Source organism: Scleropages formosus, chromosome 12, assembly GCF_900964775.1.
Source record: "Scleropages formosus chromosome 12, fSclFor1.1, whole genome shotgun sequence".
Taxonomy (NCBI): domain Eukaryota; kingdom Metazoa; phylum Chordata; class Actinopteri; order Osteoglossiformes; family Osteoglossidae; genus Scleropages; species Scleropages formosus.
Window position 1 is genome coordinate 27,098,054 of NC_041817.1, and position 24,041 is coordinate 27,122,094.

Here is a 24,041-nt window from a genome sequence, read left to right on the forward strand (position 1 = left end):
CTGTTACTACGTGTGGGATAATTGTATGGAAGCAAATCAACTTTCAGTGCCATAAACTGAGTAAAATGTTTTCTTTGAATTTATTCTTGGATATTTTTATATGGGGGGTGCGGTGGCGCAGTGGGTTGGACCACAGTCCTGCTCTCCAGTGGGTCTGGGGTTTGAGTCCCGCTTGGGGTGCCTTGCGACAGACCGGCGTCCTGTCCTGGGTGTGTCCCCTCCCCCTCTGGCCTTACGCCCTGTGTTGCCGGGTAAGCTCCGGTTCCCCGCAACCCCCTATGGGACAAGCGGTTCTGAAAATGTGTGTGTGTGTGTATTTTTATATGAGGGGTCTTCAGCTCTCATCAGAATTTTAAGGGATGGAAAGGTTAAGAACGTCTGGCTCCTGTTTGAAACATAGATCACATTAACATCTGATCTTCCAGCTGAACACATGAGGCTTTCTGCTCCACAGTACCAATCCCATTCTTCTCTTTTTTCAACTCTGAAATAGGATTACAGTATTTTTGGTAATACCCCCATAGCTTGTTGGGTCAAAGCACCACTTCACAGCTTGTTACACAAGACCCAACTGTTTGATGTTGCTTAGCAGATTGTCATTTCGCCTATTTGTACAGCAGCCATTCAGGTTACGTGTTTTGCTGCAGGACCCCTCGTGGGACTTGAGCCAACACCTTTCAGGGTGGAAGGGTACTAACCCGCCTGTTATTATGCATTCCTTTGATTAATATGGAATAACCAATTTTCACACTCTTCATACTTAATAACAGGCCATTTCTGGTGTTGGTTCACACTTCTTCACGACTGTAGTTCGGTGGCAGAAGATCTCCAGACCCCAGGACTGCAGTCGGTCGGAACACCACTATGTCCAACAACGTCAGACACACTGAGTTGGTTTTCTATGTCAACGGGAAAAAGGTGAGGTTTTATTTATAATGGTCATGCTGTACGTGACAACTCACAGCTAAATTTGGTATGGCTTAATGGAATCAATTTTTAAGTATCTTTTGGAATTACATACTGAGTGATACTCTTTGAATTACAGGTTGAGAGACTAGTATGCTGCAGGAAATAATATTTTCAATATCAGCATCGCAGTTATTGCTTAAATATTCCAACGTGTAACATACCAGTATCTTTTGGTCAATTATACACAATATGTTTAGTGAGGTGACAAGCACCTGCTTTGCCTTCTGTTTGAATAACTAATGTGATTTTTTTTTTGTAAGTATCATGCAATTTATTAGATTAATTTAATCATGAAACAGAAGCACAGACTTTTCTTCTCGGCGGTTTTACAGGGGATTGAGTGAATGACACACACACACACCATTTTAATGGTTCAGGCACTCTGTGTTTTTCATTGTAACAAATTCAAAAAATAGATGAAATTAAGAGAATCACTGTTGGCCCACAAGTTAAATCTTGCTTTGGATGCTTCCCATATAACACAAAATATTAATATGTACTATGCTGTGGGTTATATGTCAGTATTTTGGACTAATACCGTTGGACTAATCCTCTCACATGCTTTTGTTTTTCTTAATATCTATTCTTAAAACATCTGGTTTCAGTCAGTGAAAAAAATAAGAAGAGATTAATAACAAGTGCATTGTTATTCACTCCTGTAGAACTGATGTAATATTTATCACGGTCCCTCTTTTCTTCAGCATCTTTCCGGTCCAGAAAATCTTTCATCGTTTTCAGCTGATTTACATGTGCTGCGAAATAAGATGTAATTTAGTTTAAAAACATACTGTTCTCTCGTGGTCTCTACTGACACATCACAGGGCAGCGGGTGGCATAGAGATGGAGACAAAGGCTTGCAACTGAGGGACCTGGGTTTGAATCTCCTCAGTGATGCCTCAGTATCCATGATCAAAGTACCTACCCTTGTTTGATACAGTGAAAATGACCCTGCTGAATAAAGGGGTAAAGTAGCTTAGTGTACTAATCTCACACTGTAAGTCCCACTGGAGAAAAATGTCAGATGAATGAATGCATAATAATGATGATGGTGATGACGACTGGAAACAGTGACTGTTAAAGCCTAACAATGCAGACTCTCAACCCTCCCATGTACTTGTACTCCAGAGATCCCGTGACCCCTGTTATCTTTCTGGCCCCACTATGTTTTACTCAGTGATGCGGTGATTTCCAAAGGCTCGTTTTCCTCCACAGTCCTGCATTTGTCAAGGGTCCCGACCCGCCATAGGAAACACATCAATTGGACACAGCTCCTGCTCTTACGGCATTCAAGGCCTTCCCTGCTCAATGTCACGCTAAGGTTCTCTCGCGTCTGAAGCCTCCTGACCTCGCAATAAAGGCTGCATTGTGTCACTTCCCTTCCTGCACGCCGGCGCCAGTCATGTGCTCTTTCTTGCCCATGTGTGTTACAAGAACCTTTTAAGTTCATGCTATAATGTGCTGGGCTGTGATCTGCAGTTATGTGATCACGTGCCGCTTTTACTGTTGGCATCGATCATGAGCAAGAAAGGAGGGTGTAAAAACTTTCCTGAGAGTATGATTACGTTCTTTAATTCATCTCTGGGTTATGATTTTGCTCACGTTCGCCATCTGCCTAATTATTCCAAGCTTCTTGTAGAAGCACATTGCATAAACTGATGTTAGACACAGCACTGCCCCCCCGAGTGACTAAAGACCAAGTGACACATGGAATTGGGAAGGCACAATAATTACAGGTGACACATATAGGCCAGCAGGTGTCTGTGGTTACAGCCCTTTCCTTGCAATCCAATGATCTGGGTTTGAATCCTGCCTCCTGCTCTAGTACCCTTGAGCGACTGAAAAGAAACTGATAGTAAAAATTACCCAGCTGTAGAAATGGATAAATAATTGTTAGTCACTTTAGAGAAAAGTATTAGGATGAAGAATAAAAAAAGTAAGTGAACTCAGTTTGGCTGAGCAGCGTAACTCGAAGGAGCTGCAGGGGAACATCCTGGATGCTCAGCGTGTCTTAACACAGTGTGCCTTGCAGATGACGGAGGGGAACGCCGACCCCGAGGAGATGCTCCTCAACTACCTCAGGAAAAAAGGTACTGCTCAGCTGAACCGTGTGTGTGTGTGTGTGTGTGTGTGTGTGTGTGTGTGTGTGTGTGTGTGTACACACAGATAGGTGCTTGGTTCTAACCCGCTCCATCTCCATCGTGTCTGTGCTCCATGTCTGCAGCGCGACTCACCGGGACCAAGTACGGCTGTGGCTCGGGGGGCTGCGGGGCCTGTACCGTGATGCTGTCCCGCTACGATCCGCTCTCGGCCCGAGTCCTGTATCCACCCACGGCTTCGGTGCCGCCATGGCAACGTCCCACGACATGTTTGTCGTGTGGTGGCTGTGGTATCTCTTGTAAAAAATACACTAATGACCACCGAAGAATTACCAAGAAATAAGTTATATTTGAATTAAATAAATTAGACTAAATAAAATTCCCCAAAAATTTTTAGCTTTTATCTCTGCTTTTGTTTTTTAGAGTTAGGCCTTTTTCTCTGACAAATTGGTTCTTTATTTAATGCCTCTTCACCATCACTTAATAATCATAAATAATAATAAAATAGTAAAATAATAATCATAATTCATAAATTATCTATCTATCTATCTATCTATCTATCTATCTATCTATCTATCTATCTATCCACTTCTGTCACTGTTTGCTTGTCACTGTTGCTTCACTTGTCCCTATTTATACTTTAATATGTTTCCTAAAATATGCTGCATATTTTGGTTCATCCTTTTGTCCTACCTGTGCCTTGGAAAAGCGCTCTGGGTTTGTCTCTGGGTCAGAGGGCAACGTAAGAATAAATGTGTTGCGTTTAACTGTGTGAATGTGTCTGAGTGAGACACTCAGTTGGACTGGTGGTGCCCAGTGGGGTCCAGCACTCCTTGACTCCACCTCCACCTGACTCCAGCCACTGCTCAGCGAACGCCTGTCTCCTGCCCGTCGTCTCCCTGCACGGGGCGGCTGTGGTGACGGTCGAAGGCATCGGCAGCACCAAGACCAAGCTGCACCCGGTGCAGGTGGGACTCCACCTCAGCCCTCTTACCACTGAAATAGACCTAAAATAATGTAACGTCCTGGTGTCTGTGAAAGAGCTGGTCCAACATGTGGCCGGACTGTACCTCCATGTGTCCCACGAGCTCCTGCAGAGATGGGGCCAGTAAGGTCGCTGTGTTCCTGGCTGCAGGAACGCATAGCGAAGGCACACGGGTCCCAGTGTGGGTTCTGCACCCCAGGGATGGTGATGTCCATGTACACCCTGCTGAGGAACCAGCCGCAGCCCAGCCTTGAGGACATCCGGGAGGCTTTGACAGGTAGCACTTCACGTTCACGCTCAAAATTTCAAGTTATTATTATTTCATCATGTTCTCAGTACAGTACATTTTTGCATAGTACCAGGTTCATACACTAAGCTGCCCTACAACAGGACACTTGTGACCACTTTTTCTGGCCCCTAAGGGAACCTGTGTCGCTGTACTGGGTACCGGCCGATCGTCGATGGGTTCAAGACCTTCTGCGGCGTGAGTCTTCTCTTCACCTGACACTTATGACCGATGATTTTTACTGCCTGCCTGTACAGTTCAGTGTAATTTCAGCTGATTGCTTCTTCTAAAGCTTCCTTAGAAGCTGTGCTCCTGGAGCCGGGGAGTGGTGGGGGAGGGATCCTGAAAGCCCCCGCTGATGTTTCTCATCGACAGGTTTCTGAGTGCTGCCAGAACGGGGAGAGTGGGAAAAACTGCTGCGGAGGGGGCCCATCGACTCTCTGCAATGGCAGCAGTGATGTGAGTCAGACCTCGGCTTTCAGGGCGGCTTTGGTGTTCCGAGAACCGCGATCGATGAGGTCGAAACGAGGAAGATGAGGACCACTACTGCGGCGCTGTCATCTCCTACCTAAAAATGTTGTGTGACTCAGATGTGTTGGATCACTGCAGTGATGAAACCTTTGAAACTACTTATAGATCTCAAGCGAGTTGTTCCACATGAACGGTGTCCTTCCTCTTGACCCGTCCCAAGACCTCATCTTCCCCCCCGAGCTGATGGTGAGGGACCTTCCAGCAATTTCTGCCAGCGCCCGCGTGGTCACAGGTACGAACTCAGGAGAAAACGGTGCAAACACTTGTTCTTCATCTGCATTTCCAGCTTATGCTCCAGAAGGGAGGTGGGGGTCGACTGTGTTTCCAAGGCAACAGGGTCAAGTGGTTCTCCCCAGCTGACCTCTCCGACCTTTTGGAGCTCAGAGCCGCACATCCAAATGCCCCCCTTGTGGTGGGAAACACGAATGTCGGTGAGTAAACCAACTGCACGCTCTAGTTTGACTTTCAACAGACATGTCCTCCCAGCTCCTCTGCAGCATGTTCTAAAGATGTAGGACACCTGTGGTTTGCTTCGCCTTCTCTCTTCTGTCCAGTTCGTCCCATACGGGTGTTACCCAGGGTGCCCAGGTGGACTCACCTTTTTCACTGGGATTTGCTGGGCTCCTGCTCATTTCTAGCTGTGTTCATACTCATCTCCGCAGGACCTAATATGATGTTTAAAGGAGACGTCCACCCACTGATCATCTCCCCCGGAAGCGTTATGGAGCTGCACACAGTCAGCTGGGGCAAGAAAGGTGAATTTGACCTCACTACTATTATTTAGTTAGAACAACCCAATATATAAGATAATTCGCCTTTAATAAACCTTTAATTCAGCTTAAATAAACCTTGAAACACCCTCCAACTGATCACACACCACAACCAATTGATTATTTCCAAGTCCACTGCAGATTACCAGTGAAGAATAGTCTGGCCTCCCATATATCTTCTCCTGTGATCAGTGAGTGTATTTTCCCATAGATGTGCAAGTGTGTATTCTCTCATTTCTCTGTGGGACAGCAAAGGGCCGCACATAGCGGCAACACACAGGCACACACTCTCAGGCCCGGCATGCCTGAGCCGATCCAGCCGTCGCCACAGTCCCGCTTCTCGTCTCCAGCAATGTTGTGTTTTGCCCAGAACGTGTGTGGAACATGTCTTAGGGCAGTTCGTGTACCTATTGCATAACACATAATCAGCTCTTTCTCTTACGTACCACGCTTGATCAAAGTGGTTTACCGTAATAGAAAAGGATTTCACACACACACACACACACACACACACACACACACACACACACACACACACACACACATTTTCAGAACCGCTTGTCCCTTACGGGGTCACGGGGAACCGGAGCCTACCCGGCAACACAGGGCGTAAGGCCAGAGGGGGAAGGGGACACACCCAGGACGGGACGCCAGTCCGCCGCAAGGCACCCCAAGCGGGACTTGAACCCCAGACCCACCGAAGAGCAGGACTGCGGTCCAACCCACTGCGCCACTGCATGACATATAAAATGATATATGTTTCAGTTATAATATATAGGTGGTGTATTTCGTAAGTCTTTCACAAGCACTCAGAGGATCAGGGTTTGAGTCTCTCCTCCGTCTATAGTACCTTGATCAAACTTACTTACTTACTTAGTTTGAATTAATACAGTAAAAATAGCTTGTCATAAATGGTATAAATGGGCAAATCAGTGTAAGTGGTACAGTGTACAAAGCTAACACTGTAAGTGACCTTGGAAAAAGTGTCAGGTAAATATTAATATTGCACATTACTTCCCCATCTAGTGACATGGACTTTAGCTGCAATAAGTCATTAAAGACGATATGGATGAGCAAACATTGAAACTTGAGGTTTGAAAGCATTTGTAGATTTACTGATGTTTTCAAAGGATCTGTTTTATGAAGACTTTGTAGGAGATCCAGTCCAGGTTTCTGCCGTGAACGTGTCACTGACCCCACTGGCACCGGTGCATTGTGGGCCATTGCAGGTGTGACGTTTGGGTCTGCGTGCAGCCTGTCCGAGGTGAAGGAGGAGCTGCAGGGGGCTGTGGGACGACTGGACCCAGAGGAGAGTCGGGTTTTCCAGGCCTTGCTAAACACCCTCCGCTGCCTGGCCGGCAAGCAGATCCGCAACATGGCGGTGAGTCGTGGGCCTCAAAGGCTCAAATGCTCCGCGGTTTATAAAATGATAATAACGTGAATAAACAGACATACAAAGACTTCAGAAGGCACAATGATCACAGGATCAGGGCAGTCAGGCATGTAGCAGTTAGAGCTTTTTAAACAAAGGGGCTTGGTTTGAATCCCACGTCCTTGGCCTTGATAAAAGTATTTACCCTGAATTGATAAAAAAATACCGTGCTATATATATGGGTAAATCAGTGTAAGGAGCTTTGTGTACAAACCCCTCATACTAAGTTGCCTTGGAGGAAAGCGTCAGATAAATTAATAAATGCAAATGACCTGATCAACGAGGAATGAAGAATGTCCTAAACTGTCAGGCACAAACAGTGCTGGGTCTACAGAGCGAGAACCATCCGGAAATAGCTTGACTGAGGACAGCTGGCCGAATGTTTGCTGGTTGATCTTTGAAAAAGGACATTAACAATTTTCAGTAGGTTTGGAGCCAAACGAGCCTTATTAAATAATCATTGTGACCCTTTTAGTGCAGCAAGTTGTCGATTTTCTCTTGTTGCCTTCAATAGACCGTCGGGGGAAACATCTTGAGCGCCGACCCCAAGTATGACCTCAGCTGCATCCTGGCAGCGGCCGACTGCACCCTCCAGCTCGTCTCTAAAGGTACTCCTCATCAAACTATAAGAATAACCACGTCGTCCACAAAGTTCCCAACCGCATTGACCCTAACTCATGGGGTACGAGCAGTGCTGATGTGGTTCCATTTGCTGAGCTGGAGGGCAATGGAGTGGTTCGCAGTTAGCAGTTGGCTTAGCTGTGTTTGGATCGTACCTTCCTTTTCCACAATGTTGTTGTTATTCAGTCTATGTTACATTTTTATGATTTCATTTTATTCTTTACTTATACTTGATTATATTACTCACCATATGGTATCAGTCTTATCTTTTCTTTTTACCCAGTTATGTGTTAATTTTACACCTTCCATTATCCCTGGTGCCTTCCTTTTCCTTTGTCTGCTCTGGAAATTTCTGGAATGCCAAGCACTTCTGTTTAGGAGACCTTGGATGGCCTGTTTTGTGGGCGCAAGCAGATAACGATTGTGGTTGTATAAGAACGATGGAGAGACTGCAGTCAGGTGGTCATCCGCAATGGGTGACATCCGCTGAGATTTCTGCAGAACTATAATAAAAAACCTTTTAAAGCTTATTTGTGCCTCATTACTGACACTCCGAAGTACCTGGAATTGCGTGACAAAGATCAATTCCGACAGCTAAGTAGTGTGGGGTGGACAACAGAGCAATTAGCAACTAACGATTAGCGATTAGCTTAGCCGTGTATTGCAAGAGGTTAGCGGAGTGTTGAGGGTTGAGTTCCATCAGGAGCCGTGTGTTTGCATCGCCTTTCACTACATCCACTTTACTGGCAGTTCTCTGTGGCTGTAGCTTCTTATAAATTGACTCATAAACTTCCATTTTCACCGTTTGCAGGTGGCACCAGAGAGGTCCCCCTCAATGAGAAGTTTTTTGCCGGTTTTGGGAGAACCCATCTTAGAGCAGATGAAGTCCTCCTGTCTCTTCACATCCCTCGGTCCCAACCGGTGACGGCTTGTTCTTTTGTTTCTACTTTACCCACACCGGTGTTGCCACGTCCGTGACACCTGCACTGCCCCACGCTTTGATTCTTGCCTCCAAAAAGAGAAGGTTCCAAGTCGCTCACGGCAACACCACTGCTCCGTTTCCACAGTGGGAGTTTGTGTCGGCGTTCCGCCAGGCCCAGCGCCGCGAGTTTGCCTTCTCCATCGTCAACGCTGGCATGAAGGTGGTCTTCAAGGAGGGCACGGACACGGTCCAGTCCCTGAGCATCTTCTATGGCGGGATGGGACCCACACTGCTCAGGGTCAAGCGCACATGTGAAGGCCTGGTTGGCATGTATGTATACAGTCACAGCTGAATGCTGGAGGACACACACACACACACACACACACACACACACACAAAGGTCAATCAGAAATGCTCCAGTCAGAGAAGAGGCGGTGCTGGAACACGGTATGGTGTAAGCTGTAATGGCTTCATTTAATTTCCAGCTCAGTGTGTGTCTGCATGTGTTTTTACCCCACTGAGATGATGCACAGCAGCTGTGATGGAGGACTTGTTCTGCAGCATCCAGGAAGTGGGGTTCTACTAACTGCTGGGGGTTGGACTCTGTCTGACTCTCTTCAGTGTGCGCACACACACGCTCACACACACATTGGCTGAAGCCGCTTGTCCCGAGCGGGGTTGCGGCGAACTGGAGCCTAACCCGGCAACACAGGGCATAGGGCTGGAGGGGGAGGGGACACACCCAAGACGGGACACCAGTCCGTCGCAAGGCATCCCATGCAGGACTCGAACCCCAGACCCACCAGAGAGCAGGACCCGGCCCAACCCGCTGTGCCATGGATGTGTCATAAAGCCACCATCTATTATCCAAAACCTTTGGCCCAACACAGGTCCACGAGGGTCCAGAGTCTATCTTGGAAATAAAGGGTGTGAGTCACGGTACGTTCTGTATGGTACACCAGTCCATCATAGGGCAAAAACATACCCTCATTCCCTCACACACACTAAGGGCAACTTAGGGTCACAAATGCACCTGAAACATGTCTTTGGACTGTGGGAGGGAACCAGAGCACGCAAAGGAAACCAATGCGATTGTGGGGAGAACATGGAAATCCACACAGACAGACACATTTGACCCTGCAGCCCAGGAGCTGTAAGGCACCAGCGCTACCTGCTGTGCGTAATGAAGATTCTCGTGAATTATAAAACAGTTGGTGGTGGGCAGACGGGGCATTAATGGGTGATGCGCCGCTTCTCGGATCGTGCCCCTCTTGTCCCCCCCAGGTCCTGGAACGAGGGGCTGCTGGAGGAGGCATGCAGGCTGCTGGCTGAGGAGGTGGCCCTACCTCCAACCGCCCACGGCGGGAAGACGGAGTTCCGCAGCATCCTGAGTCTCAGCTTCTTCTTCAAGTTCTACATGCAGGTCGTCCAGGAGCTGAGAGAGAAGGTAGGGCGCCATAAACGAAAGAGATCCGAACCTGAGTCAAGAGGCGATCCAGAGAAACCTCACAGAGGGCTCAATATAACGTGTGTTTAATGTGAATGAGCACCAGGGGGTGTAGTGGTTAAGAAAATGCACAGATAGTCTGGCTCATGGAGAAACAGTTGTATGTTCATTGTGAAGAGTCATTTTAGAGGAAAGTATCTTCTAAACAACCAAAAAGCTGCAGAACCAGATTCCAAGATGTCGCTACTGACAAATAAGAGACGCTAGAGCGTTAAACGCGTTACACCTCAGTGATGTGACCGTGACTTTGGTGCTGTCCTGCAGGGTGTGGGTGTTGCTGACCTCCCCCTCGAGTACCTGAGCGCCCTGAAGCCCTTCAAGAATGAGGTGCCACAAGGTCATCAGACCTTCCAGGTGCGTTTACCTTGAAGCACTTGCACACACAAGCACTGCTCCAGAAGTTATTTACTGACCATCCTTCACCCCTCCCATATCCAGATGGTGTCTGAGATCCAGTCCTCTAAGGACCCTGTGGGGCGTCCCAGGGTGCACATAGCCGCCTTCCAGCAGGCCACGGGGGAGGCCAAGTACTACGACGACCTGCCGGCCGTCAGCGGGGAGCTCTTCGTGTTCATGGTGACGAGCACCAGAGCTCACGCCAAGATCATGTGAGTGGGGCGCTCTGGTTTCCATGTGTGAAGACACACACGTGACACACATCCCCACACAGCGAGCACTCAAAGGAAACAGGTGTGCAGCCACACGCAGACCTGCCTGTCGGTCTCCACCAGCTCCGCCGTGTCGTACGTTTGCTTCTGCAGCTCCATGGACTTCTCCGAAGCGCTACGGGTCCCTGGTGCGGTCACGTTCCTGTCAGCGCGGGACGTGCCGGGTCAGAACCGCAGACTGTGGTTCAACAACACTGAGGAGCTCTTTGCAGAGGAGGAGGTAGGGGACACATGAGCATGTAAAACCCAGAACACGTACACATCAGCTGACTTTGGACTGTGGGAGGAAACCAGGGCACTCATAGGAGCAGCCACGCACCACATGCTTCCTGTTTACTACGGTAAGCACTGTGAGGGAACCTTCCAGGAAAATGAGAGTACAAAATTATTCACCATCAATAACCACTTATCCAAGTCAGGGTTGCAGAGGTCCAGAGCCTATTGTGGAAGGATAGGATGTGAGGCAGGGTACTCCATGGGCGGGGCGCCAGTCCATTGCAACACAGTCACACACACTTATTCGCTCACAGTCACACACTAAGGGCAATTTAGAGTCACCAGTTCACCTACAACACATACTTTTGGGCTGTGAGAGGAAACCAGAGCACCTGGAGCAAACCCACACAGACAGAGCCAGATTCAAACCCACAGCTCAAAAGCTGTGAGGCCCCACTGCTATACACTGTGCCACCCACACAGGCTAACTTGTGTTTGTGTCTATATTTATAAAAAATATTTGTAGTATTTCTTTTTTCTGTCATAAATTCACAAATATGTACTGAAATTGAAAGAAAAAAAAAATCAGTTTGGCTGCATGGGACACGAGTGTGGAAACAAAGTCAGTGTTTAATGATTCCCCATAGAAATGCCACTGGCTTAGTAGAGGCAGCAGGTAACTGTGGGAAACCGAATTCATCGGCGTGAGAATAAAGGATACGGCAAGGCAATCTGTCCTCAGTCAGAGTCACGCTGAAAGTGCTCACTGGGGAGATGATCTGCTTGGTCTCAGGAGAAAGGGAAGAAGAGCAAGGTGAGGTTCTGATGGGCCTCAAATGAGTCACTGGTCTATCTGGGATGATGAACGATGGCTGGTTACGAAAAGTGCAGCGTTTCATTAAGTGCCAGATATCGTTCTCACTCCAGTCTTACACCTGATTTGTTTGGAGATCCAGAGGGAATAAATTGTCAGTAAAACACACATTGCTCTCTTTATTTCCAGGTTACCTTTTGTAAGATACGTTAAGACACATACACACACACACCTTCTGAACCGCTTGTCCCATACGGGGTCGCGGGGAACCGGAGCCCAACCCGGCAACTCAGGGCGTGAGGCCGGAGGGAGAGGGGACACACCCAGGACGGGACGCCAGTCCGTCGCAAGGCACCCCACGTGGGACTCGAACCCCAGACCCACCGGAGAGCAGGACCTGTTCCAACTCACTGTGCCACCACCCCCCCGATACGTTAAGAGTAAAACTCAAAATATTTTGACAAATTCCTAGTGGGCGTCATTTCCGACTAATTAATTCCATACATATGACCACGGACACAAGCTGTAAACACTGTGGAAGTGAGTTGAACAAAGGCGGCACCACATCTGTTCTGTGCTCTTTATTGTCAAAATGGTGGGTGAGCATATCTTACAATGGTTATACTGCAAGCAGAATTTTTAGACAGTATATAACTGAAGAAAATGCATTTAACTAAATCAAATGGATTTTATTAAATAAATGAAATGAATGAACCTGAAAATGTTAATATGTTTAAAAAAAAGCGTATTGGATCGTTTGTGACACGGGGAGCCAGTGTACGTTCCGTCCATTGCAGGTTTGCTGTGTGGGGCAGATTATTGGCGCAGTTGTGGCGGAAAGCAGAGAGCAGGCCAAGAGAGCCGCAGAGAGGGTCCGCGTCACTTACGATGACCTCAGCCCAGTATTCTTCACCATCGAGGTAAGAGCCCGCATCCTGCTCACAGTTCACACTTCTGGTGAGGCCTCAGACAGGGAGCACTTTGAGACTCCCCTCATTTGTGGTCTTGATCTAAATGCTAAATTCTAATGAATATATATTTCATAAACATCACTGAATTTCTTTAGCTTGTTGAACATTTCAGTGTTTTCTGCAATACAAAATACATTTACATTTATTAATTTGGCAAATGCAAATACAAGTTTATGGAACAAATAGAAGTTTATGGAGCAGTTAGGAGATTGGGAGATAGTCAGTGAGTTTTAATGAGATAGGTTTTGAGTGTTTAAAGGGATTCAGCAGCTCTGAGGGACAGAAGGAGGTCTTTCCACCATGGTGGGGCTTTGGATTTTGGACCCTTGTGAATGAGGCCGTTAAGTGGCTAGAGGTGGAGGAGCATAACAGTCTGGTTGGGGTATAGAGACTGGGTGGGTCCTGTAGGTATCAGGGAGGTTTTCCGCTGATGGCCAGGCAGGTCATAACTGTAGTGATGGACTCAATTTGGGCAGCTGCAGGAAGCCAGCGGAGAGAGAAGAGGAGCGGAGATGCCTGGGAATGCTTTAGCAGATCAAACGCAACTTGTAGCGCAGTTTTCGGGATCAGCTGGAAACCCAGCAAGGACTCATCCATCTGTACATTCATGTCACTTCCAGCTCTTCCCTGTCGCTTCTCCTTGATCCAGGAGGCCATCCAGCATCAGTCCTTCTTCAACCCCAAGAGGAAACTGGAGAGAGGAAATGTGGATGAGGCCTTTGGGAAAGTGGACCGTATTCTTGAGGGTAGGAATGAAACGCCGTCTATTAACACGGCTAAGTACCTTCTGGAAAGAGCCAGAGGGCGCTCATACGGGGTTTCCTGAGATGCAGAACACGGGAACGACTGCGGTGGAAAGCCATGTAAAGCGTCTTCCCTTCGACATGGTCACCAGGCGAGATGTACATGGGGGGACAGGAGCACTTCTACATGGAGACCCAGGGACTCATCGCTGTACCAAGAGGGGAGGATGGAGAGATGGACCTGTACGTGGCGACCCAGCATGCCGCATTCACTCAGGTCAGCCCCCAGGGGGCGTCGGTGTGCTGTCAAAATTAAATGGCTGATAAGCGAAAGAAATTTGACTGGGAATCAGACTGAATATCAAACTGTCGCTGAGGAAAAGGATGCGGACAAAGTGCCTAAGTACAGTTAGACTGAATCAGTGTCCAGATTCGAATAGCTAATGAGGCTGGGTCAGCAGGACGGTGTCGGGGGTGTTTGACGGTCTACAGACCCCAGACTTGGTTTGATCATGTTCTGCGACCCCCCATGACCAGGAGGTGGTGGGCCACACTCTGGGCGTGGACTCCAACAAGATCACGTGCCACGTGAAGAGGTTGGGCGGCGGGTTCGGGGGAAAGGTCATGAAGATCGCCTCGCTCTCGGCCATCGCCGCCACGGCTGCGTACAAGTAAGAGTCTGTGTTGCGGAAACGGAGGCAGATCCCTTAAAGAAATTGCAAACATTGTCATGCTGGGTCTCCAGAGCAACTTTTAAGTCCGCAGATAAGGAGTAAGAATCTCTCCCATCTAATTAAATAATAAGAGCTATAAATATGCAGCCTGTCTCTGTATATCCTGTATACTGGAACTACTGAACACACTGCCTCCTTGTGGATCCCAGTCGCATGTGATGCTTTTTTTAATTTTATTTATTTTATTTTATTTTTATCCTTTTAGTAAGTCATTCTTTTTTGTCATGTCGACCCATTTTTGTCTATCTGTATCTTTAAAAACTTGTTCAAAGCATATTTTTAAATCCTGCTTTTAATATTTTATTATTGTTATTTTTGACTGTTAGTTGTTCATTTTTAATCTTTTTTCATTTTTATTATGATGTTTTTCTCTTTTTGTAAAGTACTTTAAGCTGCAAATTTGTATTAAAAGTGCTACATAAATACAGATTATTTATTAATAATATATGATAATTTTTTAAATATGTTTTATAATTGTTTACTAATAAAGAGTAGTTATTAAAATTATATGACAATATATTAAATTATATTTTTAATTATTATTTATTTAAAAATTAAAATTTATTGTACTGATATTAAAAACATTTGCAAATTACTGAAGGAAAAGAAGCGAGGTAACAGCGCATATGCTTTACAGGACGGGTCGGGCGGTGCGGTGCGTTCTCGACCGTGGGGATGACATGCTCATTACCAGCGGCCGACATCCTTTCCTGGGGAAGTACAAGGTGCGTCAGCACTGCCTTCTAGAAGTTTCAGCTTTCAGCCTGTTCTCTGCACGTCGCTGCAGGACGTTTTCTCTCTCCCTTTAGGTGGGCTTCATGAACGACGGGACAATACTGGCTGCAGACATCACTTATTACAGCAACGGGGGCAGTACGCTGGACGAGTCCTCCTTCGTGAGTTTGCTGTCCAGAGGGTTGACCACCCTCAGTATAGTACAGCTAAATCTGTTAACTGAGGACAGACCTGGGGCAGCTGGTGGCGTAGTGGTCACAGCTACTCCTTACACTTGAAGGACTCAGGTTTGAATCCCACCTCCTGCTGTAGTGTCTTTAATCAAGGTACTAAGCCTGATTTGATACAGTAAAACTGACCATGCTGTATAAATGGGTAAAGTAGCATAACGCTGGAAAAAAGGATCACATTGTCTGAGCCGCTTGTCCCATTCGGGGTTGCGGGGAGCCGGAGCCCAACCCGGCAACACAGGGCGTAAGGGGGATACACCCAGGACAGGATGCCAGTCTGTCGCAAGGCACCCCAAGCGGGATTCGAACCCCAGACCCACCGGAAAGCAGAACCCGGTCCAACTCGCTGCGCCCCCATATGAAAAAAAAAGAATCATCTAAAAGAATTTGTGTAACTGTAACTAGTAATATAATAATGATATATAATTAAATCTGATAGTATACAGGTAGACCTTGATTTATGATGGGGCTTCATTCCAAAATTCCAAAATGTTGGTAGACGTTACAAACAACTTCTGGGACTCGACAAATGATATAACGAGGTTAATGAGAGGACCGCTGCAAGTCTGAGTTTTCACAAGTCATGTGTTGTAAGTCGAGGACCACCTGTAATTGAATTCATTCTCATTCGTCCCTTCGGTATGAAACCAGCACCTCCATCGTTTCTCCGCTGCTGACCTTTCGCCCTCTACTGCAGATCATGGAGAAAGCGCTGCTCCACATGGACAACGGCTACAAGATCCCAAACCTGCGTGGGCACGGCCTCGTGTGTAAGACCCACCTGCCATCCTACACGGCTTTCAGGGGCTTCGGCGGCCCCCAGGGTCTCACCATCATCGAGAGCATCCTGCACGAGGTGGCAGCCGAGTGCGGCCTCCCCGCGGAGGAGGTGAGCCCCTCTTACGGGACTGTCCCACGTGGTAAGCGCTCACGCAGGGCTCGCACCTCAAGGCAATGTGGATCTCCCTGCTCACCAGGTGAGAGCTGTAAACATGTACAGCGAGGAAGAGTCGTACACCCACCACAGGCAGCCCTTCTGCCCCCGGGACATGGTGCGCTGCTGGGACGAGTGCTTGGAGAAGTCGGACTACAGCAGCCGCCGCCTCGCAGTGCAGCACTTCAACGCCACCAACCGCTGGAGGAAGCGAGGCATCTGCGCCGTGCCCCTCAAGTTCGGCATCGGCTTCTCCAAGGGCTTCTACAACCAGGTGGGTCTCCGTGGCGTCCTCATGGCAATGGGGTCTGCTGTGGGACTGTGGCAACTGTGCTTAGGGTGAAATACTGCAATTACTCTACTATAATACTATGCTATTGTAGTACAGTCAGTCATTCTAACTGTTCATACTTGAAACTTCTTCATCCTAACATTCATACAATACTTCTCAGTAAATGCATTCTGACACTACTCTGATAGGGCAGCAGGTGGCATAGTGGTTAAAGCTGCAACCTTTGGACTCAGAGGTCATGGGTTCAAATCACTAGTACGTTTATATGTATTTATTTAGCAGACGCTTCTCTCCAAAGCGACTTACAATGAATTCTATGTAGTGTTATCAGCCTAAACACCTTATTCACCAGGGTAACTTACACTGCTAGATACACTACTTACACTGGGTCACTCATCCATACATCAGTGGAACACAAACACTCTCTCTCTGTCACTCACACACTATGGGGGAACCTGAACAGCATGTCTTCGGACTGTGGGAGGAAACCAGAGCACCAGGAGGAAACCTATGCTGACACAGGGAGAACATGCAAACTCCACATAGAGTGGGGATGGAACCAATGTCCTCTCACACCCAGGTGCTGTGAGACAGCAGTGCTACTTGCTGTAGTATTATTGTAACACACACACACACACACACACACACACACACACACACACACACACACACACACACACACACACACACACACACACACATTTTCAGAACCGCTTGTCCCATACGGGGTCACGGGGAACCAGAGCCTAACCCGGCAACTCAGGGCATAAGGCTGAAGGGGGAGGGGACACACCCAGGACGGGACGCCAGTCCGTCGCAAGGCACCCCAAGCGGGACTCGAACCCCAGACCCACCGAAGAGCAGGACTGTGGTCCAACCCACAGCGCCACCGCACCCCCTAACTATTGTAATATTTACACTGAATTAGTCATTTTTGGGCTGAGCAAAAAAAAAAAAAAAAAATTATAGTATTATTTTTACAAAATAAGTGGTAGCATAGTAGTTCCTCTGGACTCAAAGGACCCAGGTCCAAATCCCACCTCCTGGTATAGTACCCTTTATCATGGTCCTCACCCTAAATTGATACACTGAAAATTACCTTGCTGTATAAATTGGTAAATCAGTGTACATACTTAACATTGTAAAGCATCAGCTGAATAAATGTTGTACTTTTACAGAAACAATGTATTTTAGCACTGTTTGCTTTAGTTTGGAAGGTGCTCTGAGGAACAAGGTGTTAATAGTAATAGTTCCTCAGGTTCCTTCCAAGACAGAAGGAACATCATGACATATTTTGCTCTATTTTCCACTGATTTGCCATATATAGCAAATTACCTCCAATGAACCCAAACAAACCTATTCTCTTCTAAATCTAAGGAAATGGTTGAGCAACAAGTCTTGTTATTAAGACATTGCAGGTTTAAATCCCAGGCATTGTCCTGCCATGACAGCAGTATACCTTGATTTTTCATAACCACGGATAATACAAAATGTACATTTGTACAGATGACACAGCGAGTAGCGCTACTATCTCACAGCGCCTGGGTGGTGCGAGAGGACATGGGTTCGATCCCCACTCAGTCTATGTGGAGTTTGCATGTTCTCTCTGTGTCAGCATGGGTTTCCTCCAGGTGCTCTGGTTTCCTCCCACAGTCCGAAGACATGCTGTTCAGGTTCACCCATAGTGTGTGAGTGACAGAGAGCATCACCTTGATGAATAAGGTGTGTGGGTTAATAACATTACATAGAGTTTATTGGAACTCGCTTTGGAGAAAAACGTCTTATAAATTAATGTAAATAGTATCGGTAATAATGGAGTAACTGTTTAATCTGGAGATATTTCCTCCTGTCCTGTAGGGGGCAGCACTGGTTAACATCTACAAGGACGGTTCAGTGCTTGTCTCACACGGCGGAACGGAGATGGGACAGGGGATCAACACCAAGGCTGTCCAGGTGCGAGATGCTGCTTCTTACACACATCGTGTAGGGCAAGTCCACCTGGACTGTGGGTGCGAAATTCAAACAAAAAAAGTGCCACTGACATAGTTTGACAAAAATTGACATTTTTCACCAGCGTCTTCGCTATGTTGCTTTGCAGTGTAAATACAGTATGTGTGTGGATGAATGTGAGAGACAAGCAGAACCCCCCCCCCCCCCCCCCATGGTGTGTAATGGTTCCCTGTTCCAGATCGCCAGCCGGATCCTAGGGGTTCCTATGTCCAGCATCCACATCAAGGAAACGTGTACAGGCAATGTGCCCAATGCAGCCCCATCAGCGGCCTCCTTTGGCACAGACGCTGTGGGCATGGCCGTCAAGGTGGGACCGTCGTGAATCGTTTACGGAATGTGGAGAAGCGTGTGTGAGAACATACATCTGCTCGAGTCCAGTGGTGTTTCTTTAAGATGTGATAACGGGGACCCCTGACTTCCAGGATGCCTGTGAGAAACTAATGAAGCGCCTGGAGCCAGTCATGAAGGCCTACCCCAAGTGGACCTGGTCTCAATGGGTAATAACAGAGGCACAGCCACAGTGCACCAGTAGGGGTGTGGTTACATAATACCTTCCTAGAGTCATCTTCAAGAGGCCTTAAGATAAAGAATAAGAGGCACAGTGGGTAGCACTGGCGCCTCACAGTTCCTGGGCTCAAATGAGTGTTCAGATCCACCTCAGTCTCTGTGGAGTTTGCATGTTCTCCTTAAGTTTGCGTGAGTTTCCACCAGGTGCTCTGGTTTCCTCCCTCAGTCCAAAGACAAGTGTTTCAGGTGGAAGGATGACTTTAAATTGCCCATAGTGTGTATGTATTGAGTGCTGTGCTATATGGATGGGAATATAACTGTAAGTAAGTAACTTAGTGCAGTGTGTCTAGCCTTGTAAGTCTAGCTTGGATGAAGGATGATAATAATAATAATAATATACGCTGCGATGGACTGGAATCTTATCCAGGGTGTACCCCTCCTCAGCCTTGTGCTATGATTCTGGGATATGTGGCTCCAGACACCCACTACCCTCATCAAGACAAGTAATGGATTATGATGATGATAATATTATTATTATTATTATTGTTGTTGTTGTTGTTGTTAACACCAATAATAACTGCAAGCATAAAGGAGTGTAAGATCTGCTTACTTCAGTATTTCCTCAGAATGGCCAACCAGCCTTTGAAAAAAAAAAACAAGGTAAACATATTAAAAGCTTAATGCTGGAACTATTTCTGTTTTTCTACAGATTGTAGAGGCTTATTGTCAAAAAATCAGTTTATCAGCAACTGGGTTCTTCATGTAAGTAAATCTGTTACAGTACAGTAATGTATTCATGTAAGGTGTGTGAGGTAGAAAAACCCTTAAATCATTTAAAGAGGTTAGAATCAACACATTAATTGTGGGACAGTAACAAGTGTGGTGGTTGGGTTGAATCCCTCCTCCCGCTGTACCCTTGAGAAAGGTATTTCCTGTGAATTTAAATAAACAATAAAATTGCCCTACTGTATAAATGGGCAAATCAGTGTAAGTAGTTAACACTGTAATACACTTTGGATAAAAGATAACAGAAGTAATGCTGTGACTTAGGGGCCCACACACCAGTGTTGACTGGGAGAAAAGCGAGGGGGCAGCCTACTACTACTTTACTTTTGGCGCCTGCTGCTCTGAAGTGGAGATTGACTGTCTGACAGGAGATCACAAGGTATGGTGCTGGTCAGCATGATGGAAAAGGCCTTCCCAGATTTCATGCTGGACTCAACCATCAGTTGCATGTGCTCTTCATGTTGCAGAACATAAGGACAGATATCGTTATGGATGTCGGGAAAAGCCTCAACCCAGCTCTTGACGTGGGCCAGGTGCGTTGTGTTTGCTGCTAAGCCTGCGCAAAAAAACTACAAGATCCTTTATGTACAATACCAGTCAAAAGTCTAAGTATGCCTGCTTGAAACCAGATGTTACTCAGCAAAAAAACACAGAAACAGGGCTTCTGAGGAGTGGAAGTTGGTTTTATGGATTGGTCAGACAGTATGTGAAATTTGGGTCCAACCACTGAGTATTTTTAAGACATAGAGAGGATGAGTGTAAGAGTTATGCCTGTGTGGTTCCCACTGTCAGGCATGGTGGCGGCAGTGTCATGTTGTGGGGCTGCTTTGCCAGTCACACAGCTGGCAACCTTTACCAAATCCATGACGATGTCAACTGGCACAGCTTTCTTCAAAAGCACACCACTCCATCAGGGTTTGCGACCAATTGGACAGCCCTTGAATAATCAGCAAGATACAGACACAAAACACACTTCAAAGTTGCATAAGAATATCTGGAGATAAAGGACTGTGAAGGGCAACTCAATTTAATCACCTAGACATAAAACTGTGTCTGTTATAAAACAAAAATAGTTTGTAGCCAGTGTACTCAAATTTTTGACCGGTACTGTACATGGTTGTATATTTAGCATTTGAAGTCAATATTCAGTCCCTATATTATTTAATATGATAACTAAAACAAAATGAGTTGGTGTGAAATCATTTTGAGTAGCCACTCATGGAATTGCGTGTGCAGGTGTTAACTGTGGAAGGGAAACTGCGTTTAAATGGGGGAAATACCAGGGTACTTGGCATTTGCTCTAGGCAAAGGGTCTTGTCATGCAGAAATAAATGCAAATGTCCTCATTTACCTGCCGCTGCAGTGGTGTAATGGATGTACGTGAAAGAGGACAGTCGCTGCAGGCTTCCTTCCAAGTTATCTCTTTGAGGGTGACATTAAAAGCAGGTGGTTCAGCAGGAGTGTCCCGATGGCAGGTGGAGGGGGGCTTCGTGCAGGGTCTCGGTCTGTACACCATCGAGGAGCTGCAGTTCTCCCCGGACGGAGCCCTGAGGACCAGAGGGCCAAACCAGTACAAAATTCCAGCGCTGTGCGACATTCCACCTCAGCTCAATGTTCACCTGCTGGCCGACTCCCAGAATCCAAACGCCATTTACTCCTCCAAGGCAAGTGTGTTTCAGCTACGAATCACATTGACCGTATAGTCAGGCTCCTCGCCTCATGAACACCACCAGGGCTGGAAAGCTGGTTCATAATTTTTTTTTTAACTCAAAAGCCACTTTTAACACTAAGCAACAATGGACAAAATCTTAGTAATACAGACATCCCTCAGTTTATTTGCTAGGTGAATTTGGTAAAAACCTCAGATATAGCTGTTGTGATTAAAGAAAATATTCTGTGCTCTCCACAAAGTGCTGCTTAGTCCCAATTGTTGACAAAGAATCCCATAAAAATGTGCAATGATCCTCACCTTGTTTTTAATTACTGACACTTAGGAACACGAACACAGGCTGTTAAACACTGTGGAATAGAGATGAATTAAGGTGGTCCCACACTCCTGTAGTGTTTCAGTGCTCTGTGACCATCTGTTGGCGTGGAGGGTCAACATATGTTGTTTTTGCTCTGCATAAGTGCAGAAAATGCTACTGAAAATAAAGACTGTAAATAAACTATCAACGTTTGTGTCTTTGAAAATCCATCGCATCACGATCCAGTCTTTACACATTATTATGCTGCACGAATTAAGACGGCAATTATTTTTTTTTCAGTGTTTCAGAGCTTTCAATGGATGTAATTTTATCGCTGCAAACATGACATAAAAACCAGAGTTTCTTTGAGTGAGTGGACGGGGGTGAATGCTAATTGAGATCTTCAACTGCAGGGTATCGGCGAGCCCCCGGTGTTCTTCGGCTGCACCTTGTTCTTCGCCATCAAGGAGGCCATCGCAGCCGCCCGCAGGGAGAGTGGCCTGAACGGCCGCTTCGCCCTCAGCTCCCCGGCCACCGTGGAGAAGATCCGCATGGCGTGTGTGGATCGGTTCACAGAGATGGTATGTTTCACCAGCAGCTCTTTCCAAGGGTCACAGCAGCCCGTGTAGACCTTTTCCAGGTTCAGGGAATCCAACTGCTGCGGTGGTCACCATAGTAACCCATCACCCATCAGAACTCTGGAGAAAAACAAAAAGACTTCATAGGTCCTATACAGTCCTGTAGAGTTATATCAGTTAATTCTCATTCGGAGATATTCCTTCCCTCCGGTGCTCATTCTAACACGTGTTAAGACATGTGACTTTGACATTTTTCCTCTGTAACAGTATATGTTGAAGATTTATATTTAAGGTTGATTAAACACCAACCATGGAGCTTTATTTTCTTCCCATCTGACTGATTGTAGGTATCTGGTCTGTGGCTTTGCATTCAAAACTACATTCTCCACTTTGAATAATATCTAACGACTTTGTCATTTGCTTAGGTACCATGTCCAGAACCAGGATCATTTACACCATGGGCCATAAATGTGTAGATCCAGGATGGATGTCAGAGAGTGACGCCGTAGAGGACACCACGGGACGTGTTATCTTTATTTGAATTGGACAAAAGTTATTTGAATTAGTCGAGCCAAACTGGTGTTGCAATATTCCTTTAAAAAAGTACAAGTCTCGTGTTTACTCTTTCTTAATGTGTCCTAAAATAATAGGAATTAAAAAAAATTCTTTGCTTTCCATGCACATGGTCATATTTCTATGTACTCTTATACTGTTACATAAATCTTTTATATCTCTATGTTATAAAGGATGGATGGGAGATTCCGAGCTTAAGGATTCGTTCAGGAGAAATGAAAAGCAGCACTTTACGCAAAGAATGTTTTTTACGTTCATTAATCACTGTAAGACTTGAGAAAGTTTACAAGTGTATGAAAGTTGTAACAGTAGCTTTACAGGCTCCCACAGACAAATTTACTCACCAAAAGAGAGAGAAGGTTAAAAATATGTAAATATGTTATTGCAATGCATAGTACATTATTTTCAGAATTGGTTCATTACGCCAAGCAGAATAGATACAGCACAGCGGTAAAACACTTAAGAACCTAAACCATACAGCCAGGATCTGCTTCTGTATCTCAGAAAAAAGGTGCAAAGCAGGCAGGCCATGATGGAGGAGGTCCTGAGGTAGGAGGTCAGGAAGGGGGATGGTCCTCATACCACACGTCATGCAACCACTTCCCTTCATGCGGTTGGCTGGACAGCTGTGGTATCAGTCTACAACTGCAGTTTTAACCTGTCATCGTGTGCATTTTATTTTTTGAAAAAATATGGAAGCTCAGCTTAAATTCATGGCAAGGTTCAGCACACGGTCGCCAGCTACGTATGCAAAAGCCGTGCACGGTCTACAGGTATGATGCATCATTCTTCGGCAAGGGGGATGGTACTTCCTGTATTACTGTTTTTAGATATATAGCAGACTGATAATGATGACACAATGTAACAAAATTTTATTTTTTTTTTTTGCATTTTCCATTGAGTTTTGCTAAGATTAAACACATTTTTGGTGTTAGTTCATACTACACGTCAGTTTTTTTTTCTAAAAATATTCCACATTCTTGAAATTAGCAAATTTTGGCACCGGGTTCCAAGCACCAAATATTCTGGTACCTCTTAGGATCGGACGCTTACTAGAATTTTTTGGTGTCTTCTGGAACATTCCAATGGCTGCAAGATTCTGTGGCTAAAACTGACACTAGAATAACTAGTAGTATTTTTGTCATCGGTGAACTTTAACAAAAA

The 24,041-nt window shown here is 46.2% G+C and overlaps 1 protein-coding gene across 1 annotated transcript; it reads left to right on the plus strand.

Annotated features, from left to right (window-relative positions):
* Positions 1 to 855: 855 nt before the first annotated feature.
* On the plus strand, positions 856 to 22,906 carry aox5 (aldehyde oxidase 5). Its single transcript, XM_018746035.2, has 35 exons — positions 856 to 918; positions 2,999 to 3,056; positions 3,191 to 3,287; positions 3,925 to 4,033; positions 4,201 to 4,327; positions 4,473 to 4,534; positions 4,712 to 4,795; positions 4,973 to 5,053; positions 5,154 to 5,298; positions 5,530 to 5,622; positions 6,867 to 7,018; positions 7,584 to 7,677; positions 8,502 to 8,611; positions 8,758 to 8,942; positions 9,897 to 10,059; positions 10,384 to 10,473; positions 10,558 to 10,727; positions 10,881 to 11,007; positions 12,615 to 12,737; positions 13,438 to 13,534; positions 13,684 to 13,808; positions 14,069 to 14,202; positions 14,903 to 14,990; positions 15,075 to 15,161; positions 15,928 to 16,119; positions 16,208 to 16,438; positions 18,314 to 18,409; positions 18,645 to 18,773; positions 18,889 to 18,963; positions 19,683 to 19,735; positions 20,024 to 20,138; positions 20,227 to 20,292; positions 21,235 to 21,423; positions 22,140 to 22,307; positions 22,730 to 22,906. Exons 1-35 carry the CDS (start codon positions 865 to 867, stop codon positions 22,778 to 22,780), a joined length of 4,020 nt encoding a protein of 1,339 aa, XP_018601551.2. The 5' UTR covers positions 856 to 864; the 3' UTR covers positions 22,781 to 22,906.
* Positions 22,907 to 24,041: the final 1,135 nt, after the last annotated feature.

Coding starts and splice junctions, on each gene's coding strand:
- aox5 (XM_018746035.2), top strand. CDS start 865: ATGTCCAACAACGTCAGACACACTGAGTTGGTTTTCTATGTCAACGGG. Junction 4,796..4,972: donor TCTGCAATGGCAGCAGTGAT/GTGAGTCAGACC, acceptor AACTACTTATAG/ATCTCAAGCGAGTTGTTCCA. Junction 12,738..13,437: donor CAGTATTCTTCACCATCGAG/GTAAGAGCCCGC, acceptor TCCTTGATCCAG/GAGGCCATCCAGCATCAGTC.